Source organism: Pithys albifrons, chromosome 7 (assembly GCF_047495875.1).
Source record: "Pithys albifrons albifrons isolate INPA30051 chromosome 7, PitAlb_v1, whole genome shotgun sequence".
Lineage (NCBI taxonomy): Eukaryota > Metazoa > Chordata > Aves > Passeriformes > Thamnophilidae > Pithys > Pithys albifrons.
In genome coordinates, this window is record NC_092464.1 from 35450326 (window position 1) to 35469825 (window position 19500).

Sequence of the window (19500 nt, forward strand, 5' to 3'; positions counted from 1 at the left end):
TTGGTACAGAGCCAGGCTCAGTGAAGAACAAGGGCTGAAGTCCATGGATAACTTTACTTACTATGTAATTACCGTAAGCTCATTTCCCAGAAATTGCTTAAGAATACCTCTGAGTAATGTATTAACCCTTTACTGCCCATTATTGGCAGTAATACTGTATTCTGATATCATGTTTATTTGAAAAAAGAAATCTTGTCTGGTTTTACTTTGTCTGCTTAAAGCTTTGCCAGCTTTGCAGTACTCCCTTTACTGTAGTCTTTGTACACTTACTCAGCTGTAAGTGTTCCATCAGCTTTATGAAATTACTTTATTCCTAAGATCCTTTTCATCCTCTCTGCTCTGTGAAGAGGAAAGCAAATAAAGTGGAGAACTAACCTGTTTTACCTTACTCCCACCTTCCAATTCCACAGTATCATTTTAGGTTTGACAGTTTTCTCCCGTATCTTTTTTGTATCAATTATGCATTATGAGAAATATTCTTGTAGCTGTAACATTTCTCAAGAGTCAGCATTCAGCATTCCTTTTTCCCTTCTGTTTAGTATACAACTAACTTCTAGTACTTTTTAAGGTCTAATAAATATTAACTTTCTCAACTGGTACGTTTCAAAATTTTAATTAACAATATTGCCTGTAATCATGGAAATCTCTCATGCTTTTTTGCCAGTTCTAGTCTTTCCAGTGAGTACTCAGGTTTTCTGGTTTTGCCAAGGTCATTTATGACACAGTTTTGGTAAGATTCAAAATAATTTTAAAAATACCTAAATGAGACATTCTGTAACTCTTTTACAGTGAGTCTCTTTTATAGTGAGAGTCAGAAAGGTGAGTCACAGCTGACCCTGGGACATTTTGTTGAGTTTTTCAGAACTGATACTCATCTTGTGATCTGAGTTTCCTCTGTGACAACTGCTTTCAGCCTTATCTGGTGCAGTTGCTGAATCTAGACAAGAAGTCACTACTGAAAATATGAACCTTTCAAGAAAACAGACCCTGTCTTATCACCTGATAGTACCTCAGTGAACCCTTTTTCGAGTGCTGCCAGTCACAGTTCTGATAAGCATTAAGATCAAAGTTCATATTAGGAATATCATTTATTGAGAGATCAGTGTAGGACATTTGTCATTTGTGCCAAGTCTGATTGATTGATTAATAGACTTTTGCTAAGTGGCTCAACACTGAGGTCTGTTGTCCTTGCTGAGACCATTACCCTGTGCAGAACTGAAAGAAGAAGCTGTGTTGAGTTGAAATGTCATATAGTAACTGAGTTGAGCACTCAAACTAGTATTGACAATTTCTGTGAACCAGAACTGCTATATTAAATCTAGTGATGGAGAGTGGAGAACGATTTAATGAGCAGAGCTTCTGTTTAATAAACAGGACTAATAAAAATAGCAGAACAGAAATTTCAAAAAGGGCAAATGGTAGTAATCAAATTTGCTCCAGCAGGATTTGCCTCATTTGGCCCCTGACTTAAGAAGGCTTGAAGTTGAGTCTGATCCTGCCAACCAGGATGGGAGTCCTAAGATGTTATTCGTGCAAGGATGAGAGCATGAACAGGCCCAGCAGACTCTCCACAAAGGGAGTGAGAGGTTTCTATCTGGGTTTCATTAACCATCTCCCAGATCCTCAACCATGACCCTTGCCTCCAGATTGTATTTAAGCTATTTGGTTTTTATTTCCCTACAAATGGATGCCATCAAATGCATGATAGCTTGACAATAAGCTCTTTTCATACTATCACCTCTGGCATTTTGTTCTCTGTGATTTAGGGACGTGCTTTCAGCTGAAGGGATCACAGAGGTTGTTGCAGTACCTCATAAGGGTGAATGTGGAACTGGTGACATGTGGTTTTCCTCCAAGTGCACTTAAGAATTATTTTAGCTATTGAGGAGTGGTGCTGCCCACTCTTTCCTGGGCAGACAGATTCATAACTGTGACAAATCAAATGTAATCATTGAGGCTTCTGTTTTATGACTCTATCTCCTGGATGATGGCTCTCCACCTGGGCTGCAGTGTTTCCTCACCATCAGTCTGTCTCCAGCTAATGAAGCACTTTACAGCCACTTGTAGATCAGCTTTCACTGCTGAGTTTACGGTGCGCTTTCTAATTAATTTGAAAAACTAAAGCAACAACTGATACTTGTTGGTTTTTCATTATCTCTCCCCCTACTGTTTCCTTATCTGAAGTCACAGGTATAGTTAATAAGATACTTGCATTATCTCAATGTTTTTTCTACTGGAAAAGTACAGTTAGTGAAGAAGGAAATTCAGAAATTCTCTTGTAGTGCAGAAGTATGACAGAGGAATTTAATACACAAAATTATGGTGTTATGGTAAACTATATGTGAAACAACAGATGTATAGGAAAAAAAGGAGTGATATATTACTAGTATAATGTGAGAAGAGAAAAAATTAGTCAGCTCTTATATAATAATTTTCACTGGTCTCATGAATAGCTTCATACAATTCAAAATAAGTCGTCTGCATAATGAACTTGCAAGCTGATTATTCTTGGATTGCCACAGCATGGTGTAACTCTGTCAGTCTGGGAGCATTTTGAATTTTGCCAAATTTGTGGGGGGGGATACATTCAAAACTGAGACTGAATGGGTTTCCCGACCAATATATCTACAAATTGTTGCAGGTTATTATTCCAGGGAGTAACTGTGATCATTGCTAGATTTATCCTCTTTTAAAACAATGGCGTTAAAAGCGGCAGATGGTAGTTAATGATTAACATTCCTAGTAAACAGACTTTTGCAGGGATATATTTAAAGTGGTTGTGTGAATGTAAATAGACAAGGAGCATGAGCTATGCAACTATAATTGAATTATATTAGCATAACTTAAGTAGAAGTTTAGTAAATAACAAACACATTAATTAAGTTGCATGGTACTGGGAGGTTAATGACATATCGTCAGTAAATGACTCTTCAAAGTGTTTGGCAACATGACAGGTCAAAGCCAAACCAGTACGCCATGCCCTACCCTCTGTGGCTGGTGTATGGTAACTTGCTTAACTCCTACTATGAAGCTTGGCCTTGGTTGAGATTTCTGGAAGTTACAGCAAATTGCTTTCTTACAGAGAGCTGGAAACCTCCCTATGGAGTGGGACCATACACTTATGCTGGAAACTTTCCTATGGAGTGGGCATTAAGAGTAGATACCAACTCTTCATGCCCCTTCAGTCAGTAAGGTTAATAATTGTCTGCTTTTTCTATATTTTGCTTATTAGTTTTGTTGATGCTGTTTCTGGAAAATACACCAAGTGCATATTCTGGTGGGTTCAAGAAGTGTAATTGAATCTCATTGAAACTATCAGATCTGTGCATCTTTGTAGCCCAGATGTGTGTTACTCATTGATGCTCATTCTCAAATGTTACTTAGTGGGGTTAGAAGCTTGATTGAAAACTGATAATGATTTGTCTGTTTATCATGCCAAGTAAAGTAAATAAATTAGTTACCAGTCTAGTTAATTATTTTTAAAATACCGTTGAGTCAGGAAATTATATGCAAATTAGTAAAAAATTAATTTCGGTTGCATTTGAATAAGTTGGAAAAGCACATTGGATTCACAAGTGGTGGAAATTTATATTCTTCTCTCACATAGGAAACTGTATTGTAAATAGGCCAGCATCTCTCTGGGGAAAGAAATGTGAATTTTGCTGACAAGTAGAGGTCTCTCAGCAGAAAAATGCATGCTGACAGTTTGACTCAGTGGCCAATTGACTGATATCTTTTCTCCTTTTTGTTTCTATTTTAGATGCTGAAGAATACCAGCCTCCAATATGGAAATCATACTGTGAGTATTCAAGAAATTTGAATAATCTTAGTACCTTAGCAAAGTGTTAGTCACTGTTAAGTCTTTTCCTTGTCTTTGTTTAGAAGAAAGATGTAAATGTACTAGATGCTTGTAGAAATTACTGTATGGGACAGGAGCAAAACCTGAACTTCTTTGGATATCCATGGAGCAAGGACAGCAGGACTATGCATGCCAGACTCCCTGGGTTGCCTGACAAGTGTGCAAATCCTGGGTTTCATTGTTTCTCTGCTGAGATTTTCAGGAAGGATTTCAGAGGTAGAGGTTAATGCTTCGTGGGTTTACTAAAGGTCAGGCTTGAGTATACTTGTCTTTTTATATGGGTCACCAAATCACTTTAAGATAATAATATTTTTGATCCTTAGCAACAGGCGCTAATTTTTGAAGTGGTGGTTTAGAAGTTGGAAACAGCACTATCATTTCTTTGAACCTTTCTGTCTGCCTTTAGAAAAATCATTTACATAGAAAGCAGAAGTGCATATTTTATGCTCTTTTGCTTTGTTCCAAATGTACTTTCTAATAGAGTAGCACAGATCTAAAACAAAATACTGTCTTTTAAATCCCTTGTGAAAGATGATCTTTAAATTTAATATTTTTTATTTTAAACCCTTCCTAGAACTTTAATAAAGTGTAGCTTTGAGTCTAGAGGGTTGTTTTATTCTTTTGTTTTCAGATACTGAACTATCCTAAGTCGTCTCTTTTATTGTGGCAACTTTAAATTCAGCACAGTGCCATTACCAAAATGGAACTATAAAAGACAAGAATCACAGTAGTTACATGCTTGCACATGTATAATTTTAAAGACTGAAATAAACTTGCTAACTTCACTTATATTCACATTAAAGTACCTTGCTGACTTTAAAGACATCACCTCTATGTTATATGAGAATGACATTCTCCCCCAGAATGGACTGGGATTTTTTCAACCAAAGTTTGAATATGCCATTAAATTACAAAAATCACTTCTCAGAACACTGTTTTCTAGAGACTCTATTGTTGTAATGTTTTGTATGTATGAGAGAAACCTCCTAAAAAGTCATCAAGAGTTTATCTATTTGAGTTAGACCATTCCAGGATACTTTGCTGAGTACTTGGAAACAAGCAGACAGTTGAGTGATTCTTTTTAAAAGACGTACCTGGCTTACTCAAAATCAATGAAAAAGCTCCCATTGACTCTGACAAGACCAGCATTTGAAATGACAGATGTTTCCTATCTAGCAGGAAGTTTTAATTAAAAAGTCAGGATATAAGCATATACCTTTACTTATCCACTCTTAGTTGCTCTAATATTACCTGTAGCAGAAAGATCACTGCATTCAGTGAAAAAGATTCATTACTTTTACCTGATAGTTTACACACAGTCAAAGGGAACGTAAGAAAGAAAGAAAGAAAGAAAGAAAGAAAGAAAGAAAGAAAGAAAGAAAGAAAGAAAGAAAGAAAGAAAGAAAGAAAGAAAGAAAGAAAGAAAGAAAGAAAGAAAGAAAGAAAGAAAGAAAGAAAGAAAGAAAAGAAGTCATAGTCTGTGAATATATAATTTCCTATTCTGTTATATGTATGATGCCAATATTGTGATAATGACAAAGTCAAGGCCTCAGTATCTGAACTCCATGCATGAATGACTTCGAAAAAAGTTACACAGCTACAAAATGCAGAAAATAGTTTAAGGTTACACAGATTTACTGCTGGGACTGCTTAGCCACAGATACACATTTTTCATTGCAATATTAGGTTATGTATGCTTCTTTACTCAGCTAGAAAAATTCTTCCCTGATAAATGAATTATAGAGGTTATGTCCAGCAATAGTGTAAGTCTATGAATCAATCTACTGTCCTGTCTCATCACAGTTTTTTTAATTTAGTGTATGTATTCATGCTTAGCATTTGGTGTTTACTGCCTTTTTAACAATTATTTTTGCTCTGTATAGCTAGTAACTTTTAAAGTTTGCTAACATACTAGTAAGATACTTTGCATACAGTTTTTATTTCTAAGTACTGGATAAATTTAGGTGCATTGTGTTGCCTTTTATTGACATCATGTTCAAGGCTTCAATCTTTTAGCTTCTCAACAAAGGCAGATTTTCCTGTTTATGCAGACAAAGTAATGAATAAACAGTATTGCACGTGTCTGTGAACAAATTCTGATCAAAGTGGAACAGTTTTCAGAATTCAAACCTTCTTGTTTTGACATAATGTACGAGTTTGTTTCAGCTGTAATTGGAAAAGATGAATCCTTCTAATGCAGAAGATCCTCACTTATTTATGAATAATTTTTAGAATTTCACATAGATTTCACAGGTTACAAAGTTTTTCAGGCTTTTTCTGATAGCCCTGGGACACAGAGAATAAAAGAAATGGCAAGAATAATTTCATAATACCAGGAAGGGACTTGAGGAAAAAAACCTGGAAAGTTTCTAGCAGCCAGCAGGCTCTAGGCAGTGGATTTGATTGCATTTATACCTGAGTAGCAGATCAGCAATAAATATCAGATAACATATTTCTTTTTGTAGTCTGTTGTGTGTTAGGAATATTATAAGAAATGGCATTTTGCATCTTTGCCATCATTGAGGTAGTAAAGAAAGGAAGATAAGAATCACAGAATATGGGTTGAAAGGGCTTCTGGAATGAGTTGATCCAGCTTCCCACTAAAAGCATGACTCTTGTCAGTTCTGGAGCAGAACAGCCATGACTTTACCTAACTGAGTCCTGTAAACCTTCAGAGATGGAACCTCTGCCACCTTTGTGGGTAACCTGCTCCAGTGCTGCACTGTCCTCTTAGAGCAGGACCAGTGATCTTACCTGCTTCATGGGATGAGTAGGCAATTTGACTGTTGAAACAGGGTAATCATTGTTGGTTTCCAGCTACAGCATGTATGTGCTTGAATTTTGAAGAGATACAAAACCACTCTTTTTCTCCTTTTACCATAACTGAGATTGACATGTGCTAAATCAGTCATGTCAATGCCACTTCAGTGTCTATTTACATTACATAAGATCGGTATGCTGGTGTGAACCAGTGTGGCACAGCACAGAGCATCAGCTGATGCTGTGCTTCAGCTCCTCACGAAGTTTCCCTGCCTTCTGCCCTTCATCAAATAATAAGCACAGTGTCCGAGACTCATTTTTGCTAGAAATTAAGTCTTTGTTTCAGCCAAGCACTTAGGTTCCTAATTAAGCATGTGAGTAATCCTGCAGAAATAGGACAGCTCATATTGTTCAAGCTCAGCCCATGGATAAATGCCTGACTGAGATGAGGCCGAGGAGGTAAAACTAAGGAACTCTGCGAAACATTTTCACACAGAAGGCAGTATGTTTCCTTGCTGCTTTATAAAAATGATGATAAGAAATTTTCCTCTCCGCTGGAGTATCACTGAACACTCGTCATAGGTGAGTTAAAGGAGAAAACTTGAGGTCCTGACACACTGCAGAATGAAAAAAATACATGAAGAAATTGGTGATAGATCTTCCTTCATAGCAGAAAAGGAGTAAGTGTTGGGGGGATTGTGCCATTCCTTTGTTTCCTAGATTGGATTTTGGAATTAGACAGTTCTTCCTAAAACATATTGTAGAATTTCCCTTTTTCATCCCCTGAGACAACTTGTGCTGTATCAGGAACAAAAGAGAGAAGGATTTATTCTAACCAGCTACTTTACATCTCAAAGAAATGTTCCTGTAGAAATTCAATAATTAATTAGAGTTTTGTTAACACTGTAAGTTTGGACGCGATTATGATACTAGGAATGCTTTCAAACTATCTGAAGAATGGAACTGATAAAGATGTTCAAGGGTCAGTTAAAAGCTACTGCATTTTTCTGTTGCAGTGCTGCATTTTTGTCTAATATTTAGTGTGTATTATTACTGTACGTTTCATTTGCATCTGATGCTGAATAAAAAGCCACTCCCAGTCTGATGCTCTTCTCTGAGCAGTAATAATACATTTTCTTTTTGCATGAAATTGACTTTTTAGAAGATTGATTTTCTCAGGGCTGAAATAATAATACATCACTATGTTCCAGTATCATCTTTTTTTATGATCACAGTGAGTTTGTCTATAACCTGCCTGTCAGTTCCAAATGCTGGAATAGACTGGGTCAGATGTCAATCACTGCTTACCCCTGTATTAAATAAGTGTGTTTTTTCTGTTATTTCAGTTAACCATATTCTTGTACACTGGTTTCTGTTTTTAAGATTTTCAGATGGGGAGATGGGAAAATGAGGCTGAAAGACAAGGCTTGTTTGGCATGTGCCTTGTGAACCTCTGACCATCCCCTGGACTGTGCTGGGGTCTCAGCACTGTCAGCTGCAGTGTGAGTGCCCAGCACTTTGGAAAATGTTTATAATGAAATCGGGCAGAGCTGCAGGATGTTCAGCACTTCTGAAAATGAGGTCACTTAATGAGGTGCCTGTGCTCATTGGAACTTAGCTGTAGGGCACGTTTTTCTCGAGTCACCTTAGCCATAATATTGCACTTGTATTCAAAGCCCATTAGGATGCTTTCACATAGCAATCATTTGAAGCAGAAACGGAAGAGAACTTTACTAAAAGAGAACACAGCTTTTGGTAGGGTCACACTGGCTTTGCTCCTTAATACCTTAGTCTGTGAGAAACTGCCTTTCCTTGTTTTCCACTTAACTGAACTTCCACTGTTATTTTACCTTCTCCACCCTTGCCTTGCTATGTGTCTTTTCTGAGCATCCTTGGCAGCTCTGTGTCTGTCTGTGTCTCTCTGGTGTTTGTCTCCCACTGAACTGCTTGGTGTCCCTTACCATAATGCCATTGGTGGTTCTCAGTTCCTGCTTCATTCCTGATGTCTATTCTCCCTCCATCTAATGGTTCTATATTTCTCTCCTGTTGTTCCACTGGTTTGTCTTCCTGTCAGTTTAATGTCTATCAATTTAAAGCTAATATGGCCAAATCTGAATTCTTTATCCTTCACATTAAACCACTTCCCATTCATGACATTTTCAGTGATTACCCCCATTCACAATCTCAATCGTGCTTGGGCCATTTTCTTATCTTGCACATTTAGTGTATAATTTCTTATTATTTATTTGTATAGTCATAATCTTACCACCTTTTCTTCTGATGTATTTCTATATCAGATATATTTCTCAGTTCATATTATTGTGCAGATTAATTACCCATGCCTCTGAGAATGACAGCAACCTTTTCCAATCTATTCAAAATATAGTTGTTAAGATGATTTGTCTTCCTTGCGTTCATCATGAATCCCTGCACTGATTCATCCCACAACATCCAATCAGCATCCAGTTTTTTGTGTTTGCTTTCAAGATTTTCATGTATCTGCCTTTTCCTGTTAATCATTCCTTCCTTTGTTTTATGAAATGGTGAGTCTTCTCCTCACCATTGCTTCTCCAGTGTTATCAGCCTCAGAGATCCTTTTGGTTATTTTAGAGAACTCTGGTTTTTTCATTTTTCTTACAAATGCAGCACTTCACAAGATGGGCTTCCTATGTGTTCTTCAGACCAACTTGTTTTTCACCACTGTTACCAAATTGTCTTAGAAACAGTTCCACTAGCTTAGTTTTCTGTGTGAGTTAATATTTAACAGATTAGATTATTGAAAATGGGATTTTTATGAAGTATGATTTTTCAGTTAAAATTCAAATTAATTAATTGGGGAAAGAGATAATTTACTTTAAATGAGAAGCAATCGTATTCTTGCAATGTTTTGAGTCCTTAGAATTCCTTCTCTCTGCTTAAAATGTATGAGGGAAGGAAAAAGTTGCTATTTACCTCTTGGATATGTTTAATATTAAGCATCAGTAACTTGCTGCAGTGCTGATTTCAGACATTCAGAAATTAGCTCTAAAATTGGGCTTGAGAATAATCAGTTTTAAAAAATGATGCATGATTTTTGAACAAACTTTTCACGCTTTCTTTGACAGTTTATTTGGATACACAAGTAATTTGATCACAAAAGAGTAGAAGTAAGTCTTTGAATCTTAGTCACATAATTGCAGGAAGTAAGAAAGACCAGAAGTTATCAAGAATCATGTGCAAAAGTAGTGGAAGATCTGACAGTGCTGAATGATGCAGGGTATGTCCAAAGCCTGAGCGCAAATTCTGAGCTAGATCACATAATGGGTAGGGAATATGAGAAATCATGAACTCTCTTTCTGTGCCCTTCCAAGGAACCAGGGACGAAGGTTGAGTTGGGAAAAGAAGGGGTTAGGGGTTTTTCCACTTTGACATGAGCAGAAAGCAGAAGCCCTCAAAGATTTCACATCCCCTGTGTGACAAACTTGGGTGCAAGCTGAACGAAGTCTCCACTTTACAACTTTCATCACTTCTAGCCTCATTTCAGGAGAAGGTGCGTAAGATGAGAAAAGGTGCTGAGGGCCAACACCTACCATTGCCATTCACTTTCTGCGACAGCGCTTCTGTGTATCAAACTTACAGGCATTTCTATTCCTCCCATAATATACCACCTTTCAGGGCATAATTCTGAGCTTCACTAACACTATGAAGAAACCCGTCCTAGAAACTCAGTCTTTTAAAAAAATTCATAGGCACGACATGATCTTTCCAAATACAAGGAGGTCAGCATACAGAAAGTTTCTCAAGGGAGAGAATACAGACCTCTGGGATTTTTACTGCAGTTATGGAGAGACAGTCTGTCTGTGCAGGAATTGATTACTGTCATTGCATGTCAGCTTCTTCTCACGACTCCAGAGTGGAAGGGAGGGAGAGGATCTCATTAAATACATGCAGTAGAGAGGCTGGGGCCAGGCAGCAACTAGCCCTACCCTCAGGTCTCCCTCCTCCAGCCCTCAGAAGATTTGCAAAATTGATCCAGGGCCATTTGAATAGGGCATAATGTCTCTGAAAGAAATGTTTGCTTGCTCTTCAGTAATTGCCAGCAAATCTTTAAATAAACTATGAGATTGTGATGAACCCTTTCAAAGGCACTATACTTTTTCTTGGCCTATCCAAAAAACCACCATTGTTACTGGTTAGCAGTCTGTTCTTGGTATATGCAAAAGTGGGATTCTGTCCTGAGATACACCTAATAAGTCTTTCTGACCAGTCTTCCCTGTATAAAAATATAAAAAAAAAATACAAAAGGAGATAATATTCTAAAATTTAAAGCACTAATCACTTTAGTTAGTTTGCAGGTCAACAACTGATTTTCATATAAATTACTTAGACGCACTGAAATACCTCATTTTGCTGTCATTTTCTTTACATTTGCATTTTTCTCTGCAGCCTCTGGCTAAAAAGACTCATCTGAATAAAAGTTTGTGTATGTTGCCATCTTCTAATGATCTGTACATTTTTGTGTTTGACAGTGTATCAATTGCAACAAGAGGCACCACGTCCCAAGAGAATCATCTGTCCTCGGGAGGTCGGTTTTTTTTGCTCTATCTTGTATCTGATGAATTGTCAGCAGCATATGATTCCCAAAAAGTGTTTTTTATAGTCTGTGGGTAGTATTTCCTTTAATTTTTCTATGTCATTCTTGTATATAATAATTTTTCTTAAGGTTGAGAAATTAAAGCAGATTAATATTTGCTAATTAGCCATGGCAGCCTCATTCTACCACTGGAAGCATCTTCATTAGACAAATACTTATTAATTATTGCATAGTGTGTTTCTCTGTATACTACCTGAAGCTTTGTGTTTTCTTGTCAAAGTGAAGATGTGTTTTTCTTCCTGCATCTACATAATAACATCTGTCTGATATGTTTCCAGATGATACAAGTAGCTTTAGTTTGCTAAATGCTTCCTGCCAAGTGTTATGTTCAAGTTAAAATACTGAAGTGATAGCTAGAGAGCTCTATTCTGTCACAGAAACTTTAAAGATTATAAGATATTTAGAAATCTGCAGCACTGCAGGTTTGGTTCAGTCATCTTGTGCCCCTATTTTATTTTTTTATATTTCTCCATATCTACTTGCTTTAATATGTCTGTTCCTGAACCCGCATGGTAATGCGCAATAGTAGCGGAACACACATCTAGATGTCTCTGCTCAATCAATAAGGCAGTGATAGCTTTATCTTCTGTAATCTCAGGGATTAATTTTGTGCAAATAGACATGTAATACTAGTAACAGAAATATTAAATGTGTGAAGTGATTGCACAAGGTATAAAAGATGACTTGCAAAAAGACAGAAACTGCGTCTCCTTGGCATTCTACATAGGTCTTCTTCCCAACAGCATCCAGAGCTCTGTCCTGCTTCCCACACTGTGTAGCCATGAAAGTAGAGTCCTAACATATGTTAATATTAAGATACTGTCTCAAAACACTTTTGCGTGGGGCAGGAGGCTTTGTATCAAGGCACAGGTACTTGCCTGGGTTTGTGAAGAAAATCCACTGCAAAGCCAGGAATTAAGTACAGTCCCATCTACTAGTTTCAGGGCAGGGAGAGCAGGGTCATGGCCTCAGTCTGAAAGTCTTCAAGCCCTGTCAGTCTGGGCAACATATACACAGGGTGCTAAGAAGGGCGAGCAAAACATCAGACTGGGTGAACCCTCATATCATCCTTTTTTCCCTGTAAAAGACAAGGCTTGAGGAGCAGGAACACGTACTGGCACTGTGGGACTTCAGTGCACATGTGCTGAAGAGTTTTATCAAGACCTCCCCCCCTGATGAAATCCTTATGCAAACCAAAAGCAAATTAGATCTCTGTGGCTGGTATTCTTTAAAGGAAAGGGCATTAGGGATTTTACTGAATGAATATCATATAACAGATATCAAACTAGTTGTATTATAGTTGAAATTATTTCAGGTGAACTATTTGTTTACTTCTGGCATCTATTTCATACTGGAACTACTTTGAGAAAGAACTTTGCTCAATGAAATCTGATTAAAAATTGTGGGGCTACAAGTTAATCTGAGTAAGTTTAATCCAAAATTTATTACACTACGCATTGTCTAGTTTGCCTCCATGAGTTAAAATTTGAATCAAGGTAAAATAGTCTTTTAAAGTGGAATATCAATTGTATTCTTGTTCTAGAAACAAGATTATCTACACAAGTGGAGTAAAGGTGCAGCAGTGAACTCTTGACCAGTGTGCTACATTGAACTCATTTCCTTGAACTCAAGAACATGTTATGTACAACTGAAGTCATTCTTTTGCCTGATGTTTAAAGACCATATACATATCTAATACTTCTTCAGGTCACTTCCAGAGATTTGCAGAAAGAAGCTAAGATCATAATAATTAATATATCATTGACAAAGCAGTACATAACAAAATAAGTAAAAAATGTCTGTTTCAGATGATCTGATTTTGGTTCTGACTAATGAGCCATTTTTAGCAGCTCACTTCATGGACTGCAGAGTTCTATTTTGAGTTGTTTTGATTTTTTTTTTAAATTTAGTCAGCTGAAAATACAGAGATTCTATTTAGGGATAGGTATATAAAGCAGTGTGAATTCCCACAAAGGTGATCTTTGGTTCCTCTTACTTAGATTTTGAATCTTTGTGTAGCTCAACTGTAGGTGTTCACAGACGGATTGCTAGAAACACAGATTCTCTGACCCAAGAGCCAAAAAGTCACTACAACACTGCTGATGTGCTTTACTTTTGCATATAGTTGGAGAATTAGGACAAATGGCATGTCCTGATACTTAGATTGCTCCTTATGGTTCATATTACCAGTTTATTAGAAAGTAGAACTACATAATGGTTTTATAGAGCATCACAGATTATTTTAGAGAGACAATTTGGTACTATGTTCCTGTGGCACCTAATAGTTTTTTCTTAGCATACAGTCTATAAAGTGGGTGCTTTGGGGTTGTTTTTCTTGATTCTAGTTTGACTTCAGTGTAATCTGATGCTTGTAAAGGCTTGCGTCACTGAAGATGATATCTTATTGATCCTGAATTTCTCAGTTACACAGAAAGATCTCAAAATCTAATTTTGTGCTGTGTGTGAAAATATATTAAATGAAAATATGGTAGTTATTTAGTATGCAACGTGGCGCTCATCCAACATCTGAGAGCAGGTGTCAGCAGGATATGTGACTGATGGGAAAGATTTATCTCTTCATGTGCCTGTCATAGGAACTGGACCTTGTTGAGGGTGTTCTCTTGTGTAATTTAGTATTCATACTGCTTTAGACAAATCTAAAATTTGCAAATAATTTCAAATCCTTCATTCTTATGGAAGGATGTCCTTCCTTAATAATTGCTAAATTCAACACTGTTTGCAGGGAAATTGAAGCATCTGCTGCAAACAAAATCTGTAACACCAACACATAAACAAGGGTTGGAGGGGTTTTTCTCTTACTACTTGGCATTTTCATTATTCCTTCTCCTTTCCCGTTGCCATCTTTCACATTCTTTGCATTTATTTGCTCTTCCATTACCTCTCTATTGCTCTATAGTCACAGGGATTTTTAGGCTCAGATCTCTGCAGTTCTATCATCTACTTTGCGTAGATTTCTTGATTAAGTATCCTACGGAGACAGAAATCACCTCTCCTGATATGCAAACCACTAGACTAAAAGCTGGGACTGTAAATAAAACATGAACATTTATATCTTTGGGTCTTTGAGCTTTGCTATCATGACTTTCCTCTATTGTTTTTTTGGGTTTTTTTGCTTGCATAAATATCTTGTCAGCAAAAGCAGGTCATTCCTGCAGTGGGAATCCTACTGAATTAACTGTTTGGGCTTCAGGTATCTAATGCCTTTTAATTAATCACCACTGGAAGTGGGACTGGTGTGAAAATCCTACCTTCCCAATAATATTGCATTTCTGCTAATATCCTCATTTGTAACCATATTCCTTCCAGCAGTGTTTTAGTGATTTATCTTTTAAGTAGAAAAAGTTCAGTTTAAAAGCTCTATTCAGGTGAAGGAGTAGCTTTTAAATACAGAGCAACTGTGATGGTAAGCACCAAAAAATCAGATTTGCATTGTGAGGAAGTTGTATTATAAAGCATCTTTTAGGTTTTATTCTGCAGAAATCCTGGTGAAAATTTATATTCTCGGAAAATGACTAAAGCATTCAACTTCCTTGTTTCATTCAAAAGGAACATTTCAAATAATTATTAATTTTAATAAGGCTTCAATAAAGTAAAAGAATTAGGGATGGTGACATCACTTTGGACTATTTTTGTTTAAACCATGGGCACATTACAGATTTTCTTCAAAGAGGGAATGAGTCTTACCAGTGAATTTTTGGATTATTTGTGTAGAAATATTCATACATGTGAATGCTTTTCCCATTCTATTCCAAGAAAGCCTTAATTGCTGCCAGCAATTTTTGAGGCTGGTGAATTTGTCTGCATTAGACCTTCCACATTCCTAACAGTGTCTTGGCCAAGCCAGTGTCAGCAACACTGAGAAAGTCGTCTAAATTTCCCTAGTGTAGACAAAGCCTTAGAGCCCTAACTTATATTATTATGTAGAAAAATGTCAGTTAATTGCCTTCCTCATCATTCTGAATTCCAAATAGGTTGTGTCAGAAGCGGTAGAAATTATTATCTCTGCCTTTAAAATACAAAAATTATGGTTTCTTGACTGAAAGCAAATATGATTACAAAAGGGAGAATTTTAACTGGAAAAAATCCCTTTTTCTTTTTGCTTAAGTGATTGTAAGAGATGAAAGTAATGATGGCATATTAGACTTCACTGCTGGGAGTTTTTCCCTCTAACCATCCGGAGGGTCTGGAACTGTTTTGACCCTCTGGGTATCCATTACCTAGATTTATCAAAACAAGTGTATAGATAGTGGCATTTCATAGAGCATAACTGTTGAAATTGTCACTAGCAGGTTTATAATGCTATTGCCACCTCATACATTACTAGCTGCAAGTATGCAGGATTATGGCACATGTCCAAAACTAAACTGCTGCAAGTTAGTCTTTTCTCGGTTATCCTCAAAGTTTCTTCTGAAGCATGGGTTTCAAGTTAAGAATAATGCAATTAGAAGAGTATAATTTAAACAACAGCAATATTTAAAAACACTAGTTACTTTTGACATTCCTTCTTTCAGATACAATAATATTTTACATTTGTATGTACGAAAAAGCTTGTGATTAGGTAAGCTTGAGCAAGGTTGTTAGAATTCAGCCTTAGTGAAATGTTTGCATAGTATATCTGACTGGATAATAAGTATTTAATCATTGTAATAAGTCTTCCATGAATTCCCTTATTCTGTTCCCTTACTGACCTTTACAAGCTGAATATTTCCTCTTTCCCTCTGTCCTTGTCTTTCTAAGAGCAATGTCTATACGGTAGTAAAGTACCAGAGAGCTGTAATAGGGCATGGAAATTGGCCATAAAATTGGTGGTAAATAATGGGAGTAAATGCACATTTTCATGACACTTGTTCAAATCACTCTACTGCAAAAAGTCAGACACTGCCATGAAGTATCTCTTACTGTCAATCCAGAGAGCTTATCTGATATAATTCAGAATTATTATATTATCTCTCCCTTAGAAAGAAACCTCAGAACACACACAGTGACACACCAAGAGATCCCATTAGCCAGCAATTAAGTGAAAATGAGCCAAATTGTGCTGGAAACTATTTTCATTAATGAAAATGTTTGCACATGTAAGACTTAATGGAGCCTATATTTTCAAATTCTTATAATATTGCTGATGCTTTAATTGTGTTTTTATAATCCTCTTTATGATAGAAACAAAAACAAACCGGGAGGACACAGCAGTAGTCTGTTGGTTGCAAATGAAGCTAAAGAGCAATTTTGAATAGACATTGACAAAAAGCGGAAAATTCTTGAACTGAAATTCATCGCAAAATTAGAAAGCCTGGCTGCACTAGTGGTGGGTGAGAGCAACTGAAAGCCAGGGAGTATTTTCAGGTAAAGTGGTGCAGAGGACCCATGGAATGAATGCCAAAATGTATGGTATGCAGCATCCCTCTAAACCGACTACATGCAAGTTTTCCTATATAAATTTAAAATGTGGTACCTAATGTCATTTTTCTGTAGTATCTCCATAGTCAATTTTGTCCTGCAAAACACCTGCAATTTGCAGCAGTGGAGAAAAGAAAGAAGGAAGGCTGGAAAATTGCTTGCCAAAAATTTCCCTGTATTTGTTATGTCAGAGAAATTTGCTGGTATTTTTATCCAAGGTACTTTAATGACTGACAGGAAATCTCATCTCTCCTAGTCTCTGTCTTTCAGTCTCACTCCCGCAATAGTAAAATGGTGGAGTGCTGAAATAAAGCCACATCATTCTCAGTTTAACGGCCCATTGACTACTGAACGGAGGAGAAAGCTTTCTAATTATTCTGCAGATGTGATAGTAAATATTTAAGTAGTTACAGCTAAGCAAAACTAGAAGAGGTTTGTCTGTTTCACTTGAATTTCCTCAGATTTGATTTGTCAGGTTTGACAAATGTTAAGATTTGCAAATTAGATGAGTGCTCATCTTCATCAGAGGAAGACGATATGAACCTGTCAGTGTGCTTATTGATCACTGTAAAATGGAAAAGTTAAAGCCATCTTTTTGGAAGATAGGATGGCAAGCTCTGAGTTTTTTGATAGTTTGATGAGTACAAACTGTAGGTAGTTGTCTTTATGGACTGATGAACTTGCTAATTATCCCTCTGTCTTTGCTTGAAATCTTTGCAAAGTTTCACCCTTACTTCCATCTCTCCTCGGAAGTGGATGATGTGTGTATGTGTGTCTGGTTTTGTGATTTTGTTATTCCCTAGTTTCCTTTTATCCTTGTTACATACCTCTCTCTTCATCTAGTTCTTTTTATTTAGACCTGGCATTTAATGTAAGCAGTTTTCAAGCCAAAATAAATGAAAGCCTCTTTCATATCTCCACCTAGATAAAGTTTATCTTTAAGACTACGTGTAGGTAAAGTGCTATGTGCTTGTACATATGTGCATACCTGTTCCCATTCAGGCCAGTATTCCTTGTGTCTGGTTAAATAATATATAGAATGGGATCTCTGTGTCTTTCCTCCCTGACTGATACTTCCTATATGGTATCTTTTTTCAAGTTTCAAGATGAGGAACTGTTGTGGTTTAACTACAGCCATCAGCCAAGTGCCATGCAGCCACTGTCACTCTCCCATCTGCAGGATCGGGGAGAGAATTGGAGTGGTAAAAGGTAGAAAGCTCATGGGTTGAGATAAAGACAGTTTAATAGGGGCAGCAAAAGCCACACACGTAAGCAAAGCAAAACAGGACTTTGTTCACTGCTTCCCATGGGCAGACAGGTGTTCATCCATCCCCAGAAGAGCAGGGCCCCATCACATGTAATGGTTACTTGGGAAGGCAAATGGCATCACTCCAAATGTCCCTCCGTTCCTCATTCTTCTGCCTCAGCTTTATATAATGAGCATGATGTCATATGGTATAGAATAGCCCTTTGGCTAGTTTGGATCACTTGTCCCAGCTGTCTCCTCCCAACCTCCCATGCACCCTGAACTTCTCGCCAGTGTGGCCGTACAAAAAGCAGAAGGCCTTGCCTCTGTGTAAGCCCTGCTCAGCAATAACAAACACATTTCTGTATTATCAGATCTGTGTTCAGCACAGATCCAAAACATAGCTTCATATTAGCAACTGCAAAGAAAATTAACTCTTCCCTACACAGAAACAGCACAGGAACACAAGAGTACTGAGCACTTGATGAATTTGTATTTCCTAATATGGATAAATATAGAAACATTACACATCTCTCTATTGTCCTTCCTCTACTTCCTGTACATGTATGTATATAGCTACACACACAAAATTATCAAATCAGCCAGTTACACACATCTTTTTGGAACTGTGGACTGTTGTGTTCTGTCATAGGAATGTTTTAGTGTTTCTCACTTGTTACAGAAGAATTCAGAGCATTAATGTGGCTTACCGCATTTATCTGCTGCTGGAGGGATTTTTCCTCCTATTTAACAACTCAACACATCAGTCTTCTTAAAAGGAGAACAGTTTAAATGCTATATTCAGATTTTCATCTTGTATTCAGGGTAACAAATATTTCTTTTACATTTAGTGATGCCCTTACTGTGTGAATGAAGGCTTCATAACAAAATAGATGACTCCCACTTTCGCTGTTGAAATTGTCTGAACCTGATTCTGTCTCCTCCGACTGTTTAGCAGCAGCCTTCTTGATTAAGATTTATTTCAGTTTATTTTAGCTCATGTTCAGGAGCCCTTTATTTTCCTTAGTAGGTGAGAAAATACTTGGATTTTCTTCTCTTGTTCAATCTTGCTGTTTTCAGTTAGAGGTAACTATATACAGAAATATATTTTGGTTTTGTAGCAATAGCAGATGTCCATATTGGGGAAGATTTTTGTTACCTTCTGGTGTTTATGGTGTTTTGTCTGGTATATTGATTACTGGCTGCTGGACAGTTTGCTTAAGGTCATAGAAAGGAAATAAACCAGAGTTAAAAATACCCTTATAAAGGATGGCTTAAAGCAGCTTGTTTGCAAGTTTGGTATAAGTAAGCAAATAAGCACAGTAAGTTATTTTAAAATTATCCGTGTTTAAAAATGACAGAAATAACCTTCACTGGGTGGAAATCATCCTGCAGTAAGTGCCACAGTAACAGTCAGAGTTGCTGAGCTCCCTGTGTTTCTTTGTAACGCATTATCCTTCTGTAAAAGGGTCATTATACATTTTATTTTTTCCATATGTTACAGCATGTCACCAAAGCAGACAAGTTGTGCAGCTTTGAACAGCAGTTAATAAAAGCATTCTTTGTGTTCTTCCCTTTTGTCTT

The 19500-nt window shown here is 37.0% G+C and overlaps 1 protein-coding gene across 1 annotated transcript in view; it reads left to right on the top strand.

Annotated features, from left to right (window-relative positions):
• The window catches only part of CHN2 (chimerin 2), a 159955-nt gene that overhangs the window by 62425 nt on the left and 78030 nt on the right, over positions 1-19500 (top strand). Inside the window, exons 2-3 of the mRNA XM_071561008.1 lie at positions 3761-3799; positions 11128-11183. Of these exons, the coding sequence (XP_071417109.1) occupies positions 3761-3799; positions 11128-11183 (95 nt within the window). The remainder of the gene's footprint in view (positions 1-3760; positions 3800-11127; positions 11184-19500) is intronic.